Consider the following 18,371-nt stretch of genomic DNA (forward strand, 5'->3'; position numbering starts at 1 on the left):
TAAATGAACACCTAAAGAACACGAGGGAGATGGAATTATTCATATGGCTTTCACTGTCCTTTCTATTTATGTTTCACTCTGTCATTTTAGCTTGCAGAGAGTTTTTAAAAGTCATTCTTTTGTATTCCTCATTTATCACTTCCTTATTCCACCAATTGCACCTGCAATGTAAAATCCCCTCAATATAATACTCAAACAGAACACTAATAGGAAAGTGTGACTTTGAAAATGCCTCATACATTGTTGAACTGTGGATATTTTTTCACTCATGCACTTACCATAGTTTCCCTTCAGCTATTGGAAATATTAGAATAAAAACACTTTACTTTGCCTGCAGGTTTAAAACCCTGCCTTTAGTTTCCTAACAACCCTTGCAAAACCAAACAAGTTAAACATCCACAGGCTTTCATCCCAAGACCATGCCTCCTGACTTGAAATTAATTATGTAAACTAGACTGAGAAAAGTCAATGGGACAGGCAACTCAGATGAACACTGTAATGACCAGCCAATTTTAATTGCAGCCCATCGTGAGCTGCAGCAGCCTGCATGGATTTCCTCCACAAAGCATTAAATTGCAGGTTATTAAATGTGATAATGGACTGCATTGCAATCTCTACAGAAGTACACGGGCAAGGCACAGGGCTTGAAGGCAAGATGAGAGCCTCAATATGCAGAAGTTTCAACGCTTTAAGCCCTGTACTGTAGTTGGATGAGCCTCATAATCACGGTAACACAGAGATTCAAACCTACACAGTAATTATGTGAGCGGTTAGATTTCAGCTTTACAATACTAAGCAGTATAATTACTGTGATATGTGTACACAAGATAGAGATTTCCCTTCACAAAAGCTTTTACAATTAACAGTGATGAAAAAGAGAGGAAATAAAGTGCTTATTGGCACATTACCAAGGGTTATGGCTCAGATTTCCCCAGGAGAGAAATAAAAAAACAATCACAAAAAGAACAAAAACACGAAATAATCAAGCTTATACACACAAGAGCAGACACCTGAACACAATGCTGACTAATGCTGTATATGCATTTTATTCCGAATTTTAGATTGTGTTTATCCATGCAGTATGATGGGCAGCATACAGGAGGGATGATTCCAGCAGGAATATCCTGACATAATTTAAACATTAATTGCTTTGCACTTCAAAGCTTGTAATACCCTGGAGGCCAATGCAGCACTGAGACAACATACATATGTATTAATACAGATTATGATAAGGAAGCTTGGCATATCATAACACTATGGTGATCAATTCTGTATGTACAGTTTTTGGTTGTGTGTGAGAGGGAAGATCAAATATGCATGAATGTAATAAATGGCATGGCTTTCTAGCTGTGTGCTGGTTGATGAGAAAATCTCATACTTTAAGGTTCCTGTGAAAGTTGAGCTGTAATGTAAGTCTGACTTCAGCAGTCAGGGATGGTATCTGAATCATCTGAATAATAAATTCGCTGTACGTGGGGAGAAAGCATGAGCAAGCTTTTATTTATTTATTTTGTTTTGTAGATGGCAGCCTTCTGGCACAGAAAACATCCCCTCCGAGTTTTTCTTAAAACCCTCCAATCAGAGTGCGAATTCTCAGGGTATTCATTTTAATGAGCTGCCTTCATGTCATGCCAATATGAAGACGAGGCAGTCCCACCACAGCACAAGAGAAGAAACACAAGGTAGTTCTCCTGTGTTTCAAGTTTTTGGGTTCCCGAAATAAAACCTGACATGTAGTTCAAAAGATTCCATCTGTGTCTTTTTCTGTGAGGAAATGAAAACCTGCTCATAAAAAAATGTAAGGAGATGTTTTCATACCTGTGTTGTCTTGACTTTTCTGACTCTGCGCTGGGCTCACAGGCTGGATAGGCTGGCTGATGACAAGGGTTGACTTCTGACCTTGAACGAATCCTCTGCCCTTGGCTGACCCTGTAGCCGTCCTGTTGACGGCTCCCAGACCCAAACGCAGACCCCTGCCGGAGCGCAAGAGACTGCCGCTTCCTCCAGCCTGAGTGGCTGTTCGAGCCTGCAGCGCGTCCTCAGCAGTGTTGCCTTTTAAACTGGAAGATCTGCCCATCTAGACATTTAAATCACAACATACATTTAAAAACATAATCAGGTTGTTGTTTTCTTTGAGAGGGGTGAGCTCACTGTTCACAGGGTACGGTTAATAATATTTAAATTAAATATGCATTCATATTCTAAAGTGTTTATTACAACATTGTTTTTCTGAGGATATATAAGATATATAAGAAGATATGAAGATATAGAATGTACTCTTGGAAACTGACATAAATTAGTTGGTATTTCATTCGTGTATTGGTTAAAATTAAATGGGGGTAAGAAAAGATTTAAAGTAAATTAAAATGAAATTAACTACATGCATCTAAGCTACTGTATATTAGTTGATATAATCTTGCAAGACTTCAACACAAATCTATGTAACTTTGAAGAAAAATGTACGTCTTAGCGTTGACAAAAAAACCTGGTTAGATGAATGTGGTGTGTACACATAACCGACTAAAAGTGGAAAAACAGTCTGATGAAAAATTAAAAACACATCAAATTTGACATTGTAGCAATAAAGATGATTAACAGACCTGAAGGGAACCAAGAAATAGATAAAGGAACAATCACAAGCAGAAATCAAGAGCAAGATTCTTTCCTTTAACAAATTGCCAACGCATATGTAGTAACATATAGAGCATAGATAATCATTATGTCCCTGTGGACTTCATACTTCACATGCATTAACTATTTATTCTCCTGGTCTTTGACACTGCATGAATATGAATGCTGAATGAAGCTGTTTAATCAGAATCAATAAGGGATGATTTTAAAGCGATAACGAGCAGCTCATTTGGGAGTGGGAATAAAATGCAGCAGATCTTTGATCAATTATACATGGTTTACTATAAAATAGAAACTATAGGCAGCAGCAATCAAAACGGATATGCAACGTCAATGGCAGAACAGAAGCTCTCAGGTAATTTTACATCATAAACTGTATTTACGTATTATATCTTTCTTTATTAATGTGCTTTTTCATATTCATATAGAGGAGTCTGGAGCTAATGAGGTAGCGTAATTCAACTGACGACAGGGTTGGTTCGATTTCCAATTCCTCTTCTCCACATGTCAAGCTTTCCTTGGGTAAAACACTGTACCCTTTATTACTGATAGATCAGGCCAAGACCGAGCGTGGTAGTGTGTGAGTGCATGTGTGAATGAATAGAAGCATGGTGAAAACCTTGCAATGCAATTTGAATGCAAATTCTTTATAAATGTAATTTGGATTGTGCTGGAGCCCAACTTTGGAGAAGATCTTGTTGTCAGAAATATTCTGATTTCAGTTCTGTTGTCAACTAATGTCATCAACTCATCATCTCTATGGACTTAGACTGAATTGACACAGATAACCACATTTATAGACTGGGCAATATGTTCTCTCTCAAACCCAACTTTGCCCCTCTATTTGCTAGTTGAACTGGAAGTACTGACAAGTGCTTTGGAAAAGAAGCCTAGGCATAAAAATCCAATTCATCTGGACTCCCAGAAAAAATGTGACCATTGCTTCCTTAAGCTTCATTGCAGGCAGGTGTGTCACAATAGCTGATGTGTTATAAATGGCAATATGTTATAATCACAAACTTAAACTTGATGGAAAAACTAAATAATACTCACCTCTGGTGGTGCCCCATAAAAGTCTGCCTTGCTGCCCAGTTTTGGAGGTGCTGTGTAGCTGTGAGTGTGTGCAGGTGGGACCGTGTTTGTATGTCCAGGGGCCCTGATGCTCCTGCTCAGCACACCTGATGGGAAGATGTTTGTCTGCATCTCTTGGCGGTACTTATCATATAGCAGATTGGAGGCACTAAGAACTGGGGCTCCTCTGTTTTCTGCTTCAGGCATGGAAGGGTCTTTTGTGGTATCTTTGAAAGAAGTGGTTGTTTGGCCATGTGTGTATGCTGAAAGCCTGGATGGTAGAGAGGATACCTGATAAGGTCCATCAGCGGCTTGGGGTTTAAACTGAGGATTCTTTCGAACGTAGGTGATGATTTTGGGCCGAACTCCTTTCGGTTTAAGTTTAGGTGATGGGGAGCTCTCTTTTGGGCTTGAGCTCTGCTGGTTGTTAAGAGGCGCTTTTGGGATTCCACTTGTGCTTATGTTAGTTTTGACTGGTGCTCTCATGCAACTGTTGCCATAGCCCTGAGCTGATGTTGTTACAGCAGGGTTGCATCCTGGGATGTGTCGAACGACTCCAGGGACATTCCTGGAAACGAGGTACATGGAGGGTTGCCTGCGTGGTGAACCCTGGGGTGTCCTGAGAGGGGAGTGTGGAGGGGTGGATGACCTAGAATCAACCCCTGTCCTGTTTGGACTGGAGCAATTCCTTCTGTATGTAAGCTGAGTCTGGGGTATCTTCTCAAGAGAGGATGGATTGGCAAGGTTTGAGTTCCGCCATGCAGTTTTAGCTGGCTGTTTCTCTACAGGACGAGCCTCCCTCTGGACTGCAGGGTTTGGCTGTCTAGGCTGGAAGACTCCAGATGTGTTGTAGAGGGATGAGAAGTCAGATGGTTCACGCAAAGAGGATTTTGTAAACTTTCTGTTAGACCCACTACTTTGTGAATCTAGAGAGGGTTTTGGGAAAAAAGATGGCCCTGTTTCAACCTGTTGATTACTGGGCTCTGCTGATTTCCTTGCACTTCCTGTCTCTGTCTGACAGAGGGGTCTGACAAGTTGCTGCCGCCGTGGTGGCATGACCCTCTCCTCAAATCCAGCTTTCCTTCTTTGGCCAAATCCCAAGTCAGAAGAGGATTCATTTCTTTGCAGACTTTTCTCCTCATGTCTTCGATCCTGGCTGTAGAACTGAGGAATGCGAGCTTTCTCCTGAGGATTTGATGGAGGGGAGGTCTGGTTTGGCACAGGAGCTGCCCTTCTTCTAGTCTCGGCTGAGGTAGTGTTGTTTGTGTTAGGATAAAGGTTGCTCTTGGAGTTGCACATAGAGATGAAAGTATGGGCTTCTACGCTAGTGTCAAGCGCACTTGATAGACTCCCGCTGAGGGCAACAGCTGAAAGACTTGAGACAAACACATTTGTCTCTGACTTGGACTCCTTTAGACCTCCCTTCTGTCTCTCTCTGTTTCCTTCTCTTCCTGACCTGGTGTCTTTTCTCTCTATTGAGCCTGTCACACATGTGTCTAGCTCTTCAGTACTGTGACAGGCAATCCTTTTCTGCACCTCTTTGCCTCTCTGCATTCTACCCTCCATTTTGTTGCTGTCATTGTCATTTCTCCTCGCTCCAGTTGAGGCAGAGCTGGCAGTTGAGCTGGAGGATATTGACATGGGACCCTCATCTTTTCCATCTCTCAAACTACCACCATCGTCTTCGTCCTCATCCTGATCCCTGCTCCCCAAGAATGCATGTATCTCCTGACACTCCAAAACCTCAAATTCTCCTAGCTGAGGCTCCATACATTGCTGCTCAGAGCCCCAAATGACCAACTTGTCTGGGGAGTCAGTCTGAGAAACAAGAGGAGGGATTGAGCTTGTGCTGTACACTGTGTCCTCCATCAGTCGTCTGCCTTCTTGGTCATCAAGTGAAGTTAATCGATTTGCATTATCATCTCCATCAGGGAACTGGATTTGGGTTTTGTTGCCAATCTTCTCTCCTCTTTCAACATTGACCCTTATGCCCTGGAAACTAGTGGGGAAGCTCATATTGAATCAATTTAATCAGAGGGCTCAAAGTCACCTGCAGGGTTCTGAGGCCATCTATGGACCTACAAATGTTTCCTCTCTCCACGCCTTCCCTCTTCAGGGTCTGTGTTAGAATGGCCCTTCAGCTGATTATTCCAAGGACGAAATGTCATCTCATAAAATCTTTTTCACTTCAGCTTCCCACTTATGTTATATTAACAAGGATGTCTTTGATGGTTTTTCAGGGAGTTGTAGGTCTGTTCAATCTGTAATAAAAAAAGAAAGTAAAGGAGACTCTGTGAATGAAAGTGCCTGAAAGAAATCTGCTTTTGTAAAACCCATTACTTTAAATCAGCTGTGCATAGTCAGCAACTCCGTTCTTTTTGTTACTTGTACCAATGGATGGCTAACACTGAACAGAATTTACAACCTATTCAGATATAGTAATGTCAAAAATTAAACAGTATATGTTTTGTTACCCAAGCAACAGAGTAGTCCTGGAGTTCCAGATATTTCTTGTTTTAAATCACCCAAAATGACCAGCAAAGTCATTTGTCTTACAAGCCTGTTTTGGGCTGGCTATTTTGTTTGTTTGTTGGCATGATGCACAATAATAAAGTCAAATCGATCAATCACATGACTGAATATTTGTAGTTTAAACAAATTGGCTTTGTGCTTTTTAATACCATCTTTAAAATAATGTGAAATGTGTTTCTTTCATACTGCATTTTTCTTTGCATTACATTAGATTTGACCGGTTGCTTGGTGAGCTAAAGAAATACTAATTGCCATATTTTAATCCAAAAGGTATATAAAGCATTTATAATAGGAAAGCAATTATGAAATTATGATGGATGTTCAGGTCTAGAAAAAAGGAGATAAGCGAAGAGACTGGAGGAGGCTACCGTCTGCTTGTGTACAAGTGGAGGAGTCACCCTTGGGATGTCTGACGAAGACGTGCGAGAAGGAAGAGATGGACGGATGTGAAGTGTTTTGTAATGAGCATTTTTATAAAGACACATTGGGAAATATAGGGTGGGATGAGGCTAAGAGGAAACATCTACACTATATGTTCAATGTGGGCTTTAAAGGATAAGCAGCACAAACAGTGTCTTAACTCAACATCACTGGGTTTAAAAATCTATTTTAAACGATGGTGTTAGTGCTGTTCTTTGTACCAGTAGTCCTAGAAATTAAACCCAACTAACTAGTCAAGCAAACAAACGAATGAAAAAATACAATCAAATTTAGGGTGTAAAATTCTCAGGTGCACACATGTTCCAAACATGAAAGGTGTTATGTATGGGTGTCGTATTAGGCTTGGAGTAAAGACACCAGATCTGGAGGGATAAATCCATACTGGAGGTCTTATCACTACAGGAGGGTTAACACTCTTCTCTCAACATGTCCTCTCCAGCATGCCATATGGCTAATTGAGCCAATGCCACAGTGCGATTGCATACAGCAACCTCACATCCTGCTATATTCGTAAGTAGCATGTAGGATGTACAGGCAGTCAAGATTAAACTTGTTGTCTCTGTCTGATCATTTTCATTGTAAACAACTGTATTTGGTGACATTTACAGTCAGTAGATGAGCAGGTGGCAGGGAGGGCAAATGTCTTGCAGCTTTTTTCACACTATGTCAGAGCAGGACAGTTTTTTTTCACAGCCTTATTTATAAAAAACACAAACCAAAAATTGGCTTACAGCAACAAACTCAAGAATAGTAACTTTGACAACATGCCATATCGGTTATGTTTGTGCTTTCAAGAAACTTTCCTTCTACTTCAAAAGATGGCTATTTCCTTCATAATACAGAACACTCTTTACAATATTTGAAGCTAATTCTATCAGGTACATGCAGTATCCAGGCATCTGTGAAGGCGGTGAATGATGTATTTGACACCTAGATGGTCATTATCTTGTCAAATATGTGTCTCCTAACCATCGCACTAAATATTTGAATGGTTTCCAAAGTTCAAATAAAACTCCCACCATCTAATTATATGTGCAGCGGGGGAGTGTGTGTTCTCATTAGCAGGTGCCTTCTTCAAGTGTCCTGTGGCAATGTTATCAGCGAACCGAGTGAACCGCTTCGACTGCACTTCTCATTGCCTGTGGCACAACTGATGCAGCTCCATGTGTGTGAAAAGCTTCATTTTGGCCAAATGCTTGAGGAGTGGAAACCTTCAAGGATTTGATTTAAAGGTCGCCATAAGTGTATAATATTTAATATTTTCCTATGTGAAGTCTCTCAAAAAGCCTTACTGCAAAGGAGTTGGGAATAAAAAAAAAAACATAAACCTGTAACTTTTATATCCAAATATGTATACAATAATTTTCTATCTCCTAGAAATTCAAGATTCATATTTGTAAATGTCTGTTTGAGAGCAGAGATTGCTCGGAATCAGAGGAAAACATTCATTGTGGTAGACAAATAGACAAACAACATGTAGAGTGATCCAAACACTGCCTTCCTCTGTGCACACAGCTAATATTTACCCCTAGCTGGTGCACACAATCAAATAATTTGCTAATTAGAAAGAACACATACAGACAGAATTCAAAGAGAAAGGGCTGGAGAGGGATGGGAGGGGGAGAAGAAGACAGAGAGTTGCATTGGAGAAAGCGACAGAATTCTTCGAGAGGACATGGTGGCAGATTGATTACGGCACTGATGTAGTGCTAGGGGGTTGTGCTGATGACAGCAGTCTTGGGAGGCTGAGCGCTAAGCTTGGTCACAGTGTCTGAACCAGAATAAGCTGCACATCACCTCACAGTGCGACATACAAAACTAATCTGTAAGAAACCCTGAACATGGTACGACAGAGAACAAAAAGAACCTGCCTGACAGTGAAGAAAAAGGCTAGTTGTGATGATAAAAGGCATTCTCAATTGGGCCTTTCATGGTTTGCTTTGGGAGCCACACATTTGAGGAACAGAACTTGACAGGTTTCCCCTGCTGTCGCACTCCCTTGTGCTGATGACACACTGCTAAAAGTGAAAAGAATCACGAGAATGGATGAAGCAGGGCTAGTGTTGGTGAGGGGCAGAATGGACGTTTCCTATGACTGAAATATAAATCATGCAATTACAAGACTAAGAAATGTGGAAAATCATTTTTGATTCACTGCAAATAGAAACAGAGCACACTGAACATGTTTAAATTATTAGTTTATGGACAACAGTGTTGTGAGCAAAGTCTCTCTCTCTCTCTCTCTCTCTCTCTCTCTCTCTCTATATATATATATATATATAAATGTTGAAATAATCTGTCTTGATGCTGATGGTCTTGTCATCATAAAAAGTCATCAGTATTAGTTTACTCTGTTCATGAACCAGCAAAAAGCTTCGTACATGAGCTTTAAATAAACGAGACAAATCTACCTATTATGGATTTAAAAGCGGTTATATCACATGCTATACAGCGTGTTCAGAGCTTTTACTCTTTAAAGCAGACGGGCCTGGATTCAACCCCAAAACTTCGGCACTTTTTCACCAATATTCCTCACTGTGTCATCCCAGTTTCCTTATTCTAACCTCTGTACTCTACAATAACGGTATAAAAGCCCCAAAACATTGTGACGATTGCACTGATTTTTGACTTTTTAATGGAAATTAAAGCAAATTAGGGAGGTCAAGCCAGATATCAATCTTGCATATATGCATCTTAAGTTGATCCTAGTTGGAATATGTAATGAAGGTAGGCTTTGTTTCAACCACTAGTTGAGCTAACGACTCAGTCCAAACTCCTCTGGGAAAACAGCAGGGGGTAAAAAATTCAACAATCCTGCTTCGGTTGTCATGGTGATACCATATCCCTGGGAATTGGAGAATACGCGTTCTGACCCCTGCGTCTTCCATCAGAGAAAAAAGGTCACATGAAGAGAGACAGGCTGTTGTGAAGGTCAGCTTTACACTCACAGGCCATGCATAAAGATCTAGTGTGCAATGTTTGCAACGTGTGAATTCACACAAAGCCATGCAGCATCAGGAACGCGTAGTGCACACAGTATATACACAAAGCTAGAATATATGAGTGAATGCCAGTTATTTCCCCACCAGGTGTACGCTACTCTTCTTTGAGCAATCATATCGCTGAGTGGGTAGATCGACACATGGCGGAAGTGATGAGAGCATGGGGGAAGGGGGAAGAAACTATCTCTGCAGTGATCAAATTCAGTCAAGAGCTTCAGTTAGTTGGCTTCTAGCCTATCTCGTGATGCATTCAACCACCAAAAACGACTCGCTGGGAACATGTAACGATGAGGGACTGACTGAAAACGAAGGAGAAAAGAAATCTGGAGAGGAGAAAATGCCTGATCATCCTCCTCTTTTCTGTAACTGTGTGGGTGAAAGACTGAGACAGACATGCGGTGGGAGAGATGAGACATGCAGATGAATACAGACAGTAGGAGAATGGTTACAGGAGAGCTACAGCTTTCCAATTAGGCTGATAGAAGGTAATATACATCATTTGAACCTCTATAGGACGAGCTATAGAGGCCCATTTTCTGATGGAAGCCCGAGAGAGCAGAGTGAAGTAATTATTGAAATCCCTCCCTCGCCATATATAATGCTAATTAGCACTTAATTGTTCCCATTGATGAAAGTCGTAACATACATTTCCATTTATAAATTCCTACTCTGCAGGTGGTCAATCTCATGATAGCAGTAAGTGAAGAATATGAAAGTGTGTATGTGGACTGTTTTTCTCTCTCTCTCAGGAACAGTACAGACATTAAAAGTAGGTGAAGAGAAGGTGAGAGAAGGGTCATTCTTTCCCCTCACACTGTAAGGTTGTCTGAATTGTTAAGGACCGGGGACACCTTAAACATTTTTTCATGTGGTTTCATTTTATACAGACAGAATCAAATTACTGTCTGCACTATCATAAATCAGCCAAACCTGCAGACATAGATACACCTTACAAAAACACTCATGCACGTTCTATTCTAAAATGCATTTGTATTTTCTTGAAAGAAGTCCATTTTCCGTCACGCCTCAAGACGTTAGCTTTATAATATACTGTACATGTACTGCTGAGAGTCTCATGTCAGAGAAAAAAGTTACCCTTTCAAAAAGAAGTCATTTCTCTTTTTCTTCCTCTCAATGACCATGTAAATCAAAACAGGAAGGAAGTTTATCACGCAGCTTGATGTTTTCTGCCACGCCACTGAGTTGGTTTGTGTTTTATTCGCATATTTACACAGTCAGAACAAAATACTATATGTGCAGCACATTATATCACACAAAGACACACACACACACACACCTGCACAGCCACACACACACACACACTGTATGCAAACACTCTCTGAGTGTCTTTGTTGTCCGTCCAGCAGCACATGTGGCTATTACAGCAGCCATTTGTCTTTGGCACTTTGCGTTATTCCCTCTCCTCCCCCACTGGAGAGTAGACAGGTTTTATAGCTCCTGGGTCCCAGGGGAACCCCACCGAGACACACACACACACACACACACACACACACACACACACACACCCCTCTTTCATCCATATATACATACTTCTGCATAGCTGTGAATTCCAGCACACTTGAAAAGAAGCTTAAGAGATGAGGGAACACAAATGGCAGAGTGTTGAAATGTGCGTAACCATGATTTATGACTCCTGAGTGTTAGCACATGACATAATTAGATTTAGTGCAGAATTCACATTAACTGCATTGTAGCACTTATCCTTTAGATGAAACTCCCCTTCCTTTAATACAGTACATGTCGTGTTTTTGCATGCAATTAATCTCTAATGACATCATCCTTGCATGTCCTTGCACATGTTCCCGAGGCTCTATTGTGCTAGAAATGTGTGTGTAAAGGTGTGAACTTGTTAAAAAAAACACTCATAAACACTCACAGACATTATGGCTTGTGTAAATTCCAAAATAAACCTGCAAACTCCACACATAAACGCAATGATCCTCTTGTTTATTTTTGCAAAAGTGTTCCTCTCTTCTTGTATTTTGTATTCTATCAACACACATTATACAGCAGGATAAGGCTTAGCAAGGACGTCTATTCAGAAATAAGCTAAGCTTTAGTCATCCTTCTCTTCTCCTCCCATCTCAGCGCTGACAGAAATAGCACTGAAATAAGCTGAACACCATTTTCACAGGAGACACAAAAGACACCCGGTAGACAGAATTTCACAAGTGATGATTCACTAAACAGCGCCTCAGTGTGTATGTGTGAACCAAAAACTAAATAAATAAATAAAAATGCACTGTGCACAGCAAAGGGATTACCACCATGGAGATTCAGAAATGTGAAATATCCAGAAATAGAACCATCCAGTTGCACTTTTATGTAAAGATGAAAAACAACATCTCCCTCCGCCTGACAGCATCACAACACTTCTAACTGTATCCAATTAAGCTTCATTTCTGTGTTTCCCATCTCCTCCCCCTCCTCCTCCTCCAAAAAAAAAAGAAAAGTCATTTCCTTTTATTCACCTTCATAATACAGAGTTAATAAGCGCAGGGCTAAGTGATCAATCCTATTTTCATCCTTAAAGATGGCACATCAGTAGGCTACATCTGCCCAAATAATCCCCTCTGCCCGTCTCTCCTCCTTCAATCCCATAAACACACAGACGCCTTTTTGTGTCCCAGTGGACGCAGGGGGGGGGGTTTCTGTCTACATGGCAGTAGGAACTGTAACTGGATTTCTGCAGGATCACAGGTCAGAGTGGGTGATCGTATCTAACTGAATTAAGAGAATACGAAAATCGAATCATCTGCAATCAAAGCGGAATTATTTCTTTATTGTGAATGATTTGCGACCTGGTATGAAAACGCTGGGAAATCACAATATTGCACTAATCGGATTTATTTAGGAAAATGAAAAATGGAGACAGGGGGTTCACACCTCCATCTATCAAGATGTCACACGCATGGTTTGTCTCTTTTTTTTGTTTTGTTCCCACAGCTGACACAACAAAAGAAGGAAGGAAGTGTTGACAGAGAGTGATCACAATGTAAACTAAACGTCTCCCTTTCAGAATAAAACATGAGCGTTCACGGGGCATGTCGGGTAACACTTATGAGTGCCACCTACACAGTCTCATGAGGTGACGATTGCTGCAGCAGTAACAGAGACAAAGAGACAGCTTTCCACTCGGAGAGGAAATATTGCTTTCAAAAAGGTCGATCACAAAAAACATAACCACTGAGGAAATGTACCATCTCCTAATCTTGATAGATTCACCTTGCTTTCAGCAAGTGCTGAGAATGAGTCTCTGCGAAATCAGACAAAGTCCTGGTTTCCTGTCTGCTTTTGCCGTGCTGTGCAGACTGTAAGGATTGATTGCTTTGGAGATGGATAATAGGAAGACAAATGTGCAGGAAATGAAGAGAGAAAATGACAACGGGAATAAGATAAATCGAGAACGAAAGACAAAGAGGAACTGGTTGGGAGATTTGTGCGATTATGAGGAACAGATTGCTGCAGCCTGCAGGAGAAAATGAGAAGTCGAAAGACGTGACACGTGTGTTTATTGACTCATTGAGGCTCAGTTAAAACACACACCAACAATGATCCAGACTGAAGATAGCATAGTGGAGGGGAGAAAGGGAAAGGTTGTGTGGCCATGCTGGATGCTGGTTGCACCGCATTGTTATTTGCAAAGCCCCAACACCCACCCACCCACCCACCCTCACTCCTGTCGCAGAGAGAAATGTTAACTCTTGCATGGCTGGAGGGGGGAAACTGTACGAGGGGACAAAGAGGAAAGGAGGAGAGAGGAGTTCACTTCAGATGCAAAGCAGAGGCAGACAAAGAATTCTCCGTGGGGCCGTAAGTTGGCACATGCTCACCCAAACACACACAAACACAGAGACGCACACAGTCAGACATAAAGCGGGCAAGGTGAGAGAGTCCAGACAAAGAGAAGCTGAGTGCAACTTCAGCCAGGCTGAGTCACTTGTGTTTATTTCAGGAAAATATGATAAAAGAGAAAAACGATACGGCAGAGAGATAGAAAGAGAGGAGGGGGTGGAGAGGAATGTTGGGGGGGACTCTAGTAAATACGTGTGAGAGTGTGTATGTGTGTGTGCATGTGTAAATTGCAAGTGGCAAACCCCAAAGGTGAGGGGGAGGGACTCCTGGCAGAGGATCAGGGAGAGGTGAGGAAAGAAAGAAGCAGGATGAGGCTTTTTGGGGTGGTGATGATGTGCAGAAAAAATATGGTAATGGCTGGAATGGGCTGTTTTTGCATAAAAGAAGGGGAGAGAGTGCAGGAGAGGGGCACAGACCTCCTCGAGGAAATGCTGCTCAGTTTAACACATTCACTGTGTTTATTTTGAGGAACTTGGATAAGACCGAAAAAATAGAACGATACAGTGTGGATAAGTGCCATAAAATATGAACGATGCAGAGTCACTGAATGTCTTTGTGGCCTTTTACAGCCGAGCACTCACAGTTCTGTCCTCATAAAAGGACAACTGCTGCCTGCACTTGAGTTCATTCACAGAGATGCATTCATTAGCTTAATAATGGCTGCAGCATGCCGACTGATATGATTTCAGTGACCAAGCCCACAAAATGCATAAAAAACCTGGTAAATGTGCGGAATCCCTCTTTAAACGACCGCTCAAATGGATGCACAAACGTCCAAAAAGTCTTTGGTGTTGGCTCCCCACAGGATAGGGAAGAGTGTGTGTGTGTGTGTGTGTTTATATGTGCATTTGTGTGTCATCCGTGGAGGCGTGTCTCTCTGTTCACCCTCTGATGTCCTGCCTGTGACTGCAGGGGAGGAGCTACAACAAGCTCATTGCCACCTTCCAGACAAAGGCAGCGTGGATTTGAGGATGAGCGTGTGTGAATTTGTGTTGACACAAATTCATGCCCACCAAATTCACTCTGACAATTGAGTGTCAAAACTTAATTACACCTTTTGAAATCCTTTCAGGCCATCACAACGATGATGCTTAATTATATTTAATACAAAGTCTTTAGATTGAAGATTTGAGATTCCATCACATTAAAACCAGCCGGGAACATTTAGCGAACTTGTTTGTGCAAAATATAGAGAAAAAAAAAAGAAAAACACACTGAAAATGTAGAAAAGAAATCTTGTAAATACAAATATACCATATGAATTTGCTTTGGCATTTTTCCCTCTTTCTCATTCACTTCACTTAGCTTCTGTCATTTCCTCCTCCTCCTCCTCTACTCCTCTGTCCTATTAAATGACCTTGAAGGTCGCACCGGTGCGCTACACTCATGGGCTTTGTGACAAACTGTCTTACCTGCAGAAACAACACACACATACATAACTCCTGAGCCTGACTACTTAAACACAAGAAAACACACACACACACACACATCTACACACACAAACACGCACAGTGTTGCTGTATGTGGTTTTCCTGGCAGAGATCTGCTGAATTGATTGCTGTTGAGATTTTGCAGAGGTCAGATGTAATGAATCAATCACACATGCATCAGCATCAGGAACAAGCCAAGGCCACGGGCTCTGCTGCCCTGCTTTGATGCCATGTCAGCCTGCACATCAGCATGACTGCAAGGGATTGGCAAGATTTAACACAATGGACTGCAAGATCCATAGTTGTGGAAAGTCTATAATATGGGATCGATCATGACAATTCCAGTAAACACAAAAACCACAAGCAACCCATATCTCCCTTTAACTACCCTCCATGTTAAGCAATGAAGCCAAATGCTAAACAGTTACACCACAAAAAATCCAAGAAATATGAACTACAAACAAGTGATACATGTGAACAAAGACATAAAAAACAGCACCCTGCACATTCTCAAGGACAACCTGATCATCAGACACCAATCAATCAGGACAAGAGACAGCTTAGCGTAAAGACATGCCCCCAATCTGCTCACCTTTATACCATTCACTCCTCTTTGCCTTCAACACCCACCCATAGGTAACCATAAGGTGAAGCTGAGGACATGCAAAATTAAAAGTTCTAAACATCTAATAAGGATTCCTTTGGATGTAAGTAACAAAATACTTAAAATAAAAGGGACAGGCAAGTCTCATTTATGCTTTTTATGTTAGAGGACCAGTGAGGAATGAAGAGTTTGAGCATTTAGCAGAATGTGACCAGGTTTTTTGTTAGTATACAACGATTTGTTTATTTTTAATAATTATTATCATTGTAATTTTTATATATTTGTAAAAAAAAAAAAATAGTTTGGCATTTTAATGGAAAAACTAGAGGACAAACCTTTGGATTCTCCTTTTTAATTTTTTTTTTTTCACATACTGTAGTCTATATGCTTTTTTTTTTTAATCAAATATCGAGTACACAAAAGTATTTTCCCTGAAATTAAACAGAATTGCAGGGAATGCACACTTAAAATGCCCTGCATATTAATTAAACAATAATAATAATAAAAACAAATACAGATCCCTACAGAGTGTCTATTTTTCACCTCTCAGTACAGTGGATAACAGCAGGAGTCAAGTCTAAAGCCTGGATAATCTATATATGATCATTAGCATCACCCACAGAGACCTGACCTGCTCCATCCATCACACCAACCTGCTCCTCACTGTCTGACCTCCCTCTCTTTCTTTCTCTCTCACTCTCTCTCTCTCTCTCTCTCTCTCTCTCTCTCTCCCTCTCTCTCTCTCTCTCCTCTAGCCTACTACTCCACTTACAGCACGAGCCTGTCATAAATCACAGTTTTGTTTTGCAGGACGAGGTTCTGAAACGAGGTAAAATATTTTGCAAACTGCACTGCATAAATACAAATGATAAAGGGCACATTTAGCTGAGAATGCTAACGAACCGAATCAGAACCCAAGAGACCCAAATAAAACGATTGGAATACGTGCGTCACTTTAAAAAAAAAAATTCTGATTCTGACCGCTGACACCTCTTTAGATAAAACGTCTTTTCACATGAGCGTCTTACCTCTGGGTCTCTGATGTTAATTCAATCAACAGTGCTCGGAGTTGCAAAACGAAACACACGCGCGTCTTTCCACTCTCTCGCTCTCTCTCTGGCTGATAGAAACAGTGTGAGGAGAGAGGGATGTTGCGGACAGGAGGAGGAGGAGCAGGGGGAGCGGTGCTGATGCTGCAGCCGACACCTGGCAGAGCATCCTTCTGTTTAGCCACACAGGCCTCTCTCTCTCTCTCTCTCGCTTTTTCCTTAACACTCTCGCGCCCTCTAATGGACCATGTGGGACATGTGATGAAAAGTCTGGCCATGCTATGAAATAAGTGAATAAATAAATATAGATGACAAAAGAGTCTGGATTTTTTAAAGCTTTTTTTTTATTTACAAGAGTGAAGCATGAAAGATATAATGCAGACATGACGAAATGCACACAAAATACAAGCATGGATGACCACCACATGAATGACACACAGAACACCTATATTTTGTTCAATATTTTGACTTTCAATAGTATTTTCTTCTGTGAGAATTCTTTAATTGTTGGAAAAATATAATGTATGATTTGCAATTAGCCCATCAGTTTCCATACTTTTAATAACACCCGATGTCCACAGTAGATGGCGCCAAAGTAAAGAACTGTCACGTTCAACAAATTGGTTTCCAATATGCAATGAACACCCCGACACAAAAATAAAATAAAAAGGTCAGTAATTATATTATTATTGTCACAAACCAGCATTTCAACAAGGAAGTCACATGTATGGCCATTTAACACAGACTGCAGGTGCATAACTGAAAATGTACAAAAAAGTAGAATGGACTCCAGAAAATAAAAGCACGATCCTTACAGAAAGCCACATTAGTAACTTTGTCTTAAGTTTTCAGTTTAAACTAATTGCTTCATGTAAAAGATATCTGTATGAAAAATGCCAAAATCCTACAACTCTTACTACTTGACTATGAGTTGTTTTTACTTTCAAAAACAGACTTTGATGCCCAACAAAAATGCACTCCAAGTTAAGGACAATGTTTTAATGACAATGACGTCAAGCTTTTTCTAAGTGCAGTTTTGTGCGTAAATGCAGCCTGAAGGAAATAATGCTGGTCTTCTATGAGGAATTGTTCAGTGAGGGTAGATTATAAACCACATGATCTTTGATTTTCAGTGACAAATTTGATTAAAAAAGGAAGTTTTGTGCTTTGCCAATATTTACACATTTCACCACTGAAGCAACAATAACCAAGAAAAGGGCAGATTAAGAATAAAACAACTGACAGGCAGATGGGGTTTTTTTACAACAAAAAATCAAACACATGAAGACAGACATCCACATTGCATGGGCATGGATTTCAGAATTTATGCTTTTATCTCTCTATTGTACAAATGTAATATATTGATGGTTAATGTGAGATGTGACATGACGACTAGACTCAGGCATAAGCATTTATTATACCAAAACCTTTTTGAAATACACAGGAATCCCTTTGTAATGATTCTACAGGACTGTTCATGTTCATTTAATTTGGGGAAATATTCACCATCATGGATCATTATAGCTAACAAAGAGATAAACAATAGTTATGCTTGGACTGGGTGTGACTCATGATGAATAAATGTAGATATAGCTTCTGCCTTGTGTTGAACATTCAACAAGGTGAAGACTTTTTTGTACGAACGTCACCAATAATGGCAGTATCAGACCTGAACTGCCAGAAGCAGCTCATTATCACTCCAAGAATCATGTTTCTCCCACAGTGATGCATCCTG

General features: G+C 40.7%; 1 protein-coding gene across 2 annotated transcripts in view; it reads right to left on the reverse strand.

Annotated features, from left to right (window-relative positions):
• The window catches only part of mtus2a (microtubule associated tumor suppressor candidate 2a), a 38,395-nt gene extending 21,602 nt beyond the window's left edge, over positions 1–16,793 (reverse strand). For both annotated transcript variants that reach the window (XM_079355271.1, XM_079355270.1), the window contains exons 1-3: positions 16,616–16,793; positions 3,685–5,963; positions 1,819–2,077 (exon numbers count right to left, since the gene is read on the reverse strand). In XM_079355271.1, coding sequence (XP_079211397.1) covers positions 1,819–2,077; positions 3,685–5,718 — 2,293 coding nt within the window. In that variant the 5' untranslated portion in view covers positions 5,719–5,963; positions 16,616–16,793. The remainder of the gene's footprint in view (positions 1–1,818; positions 2,078–3,684; positions 5,964–16,615) is intronic.
• Positions 16,794–18,371: the final 1,578 nt, after the last annotated feature.

This window comes from Symphodus melops, assembly GCF_947650265.1.
Source record: "Symphodus melops genome assembly, chromosome: 11".
NCBI lineage: Eukaryota > Metazoa > Chordata > Actinopteri > Labriformes > Labridae > Symphodus > Symphodus melops.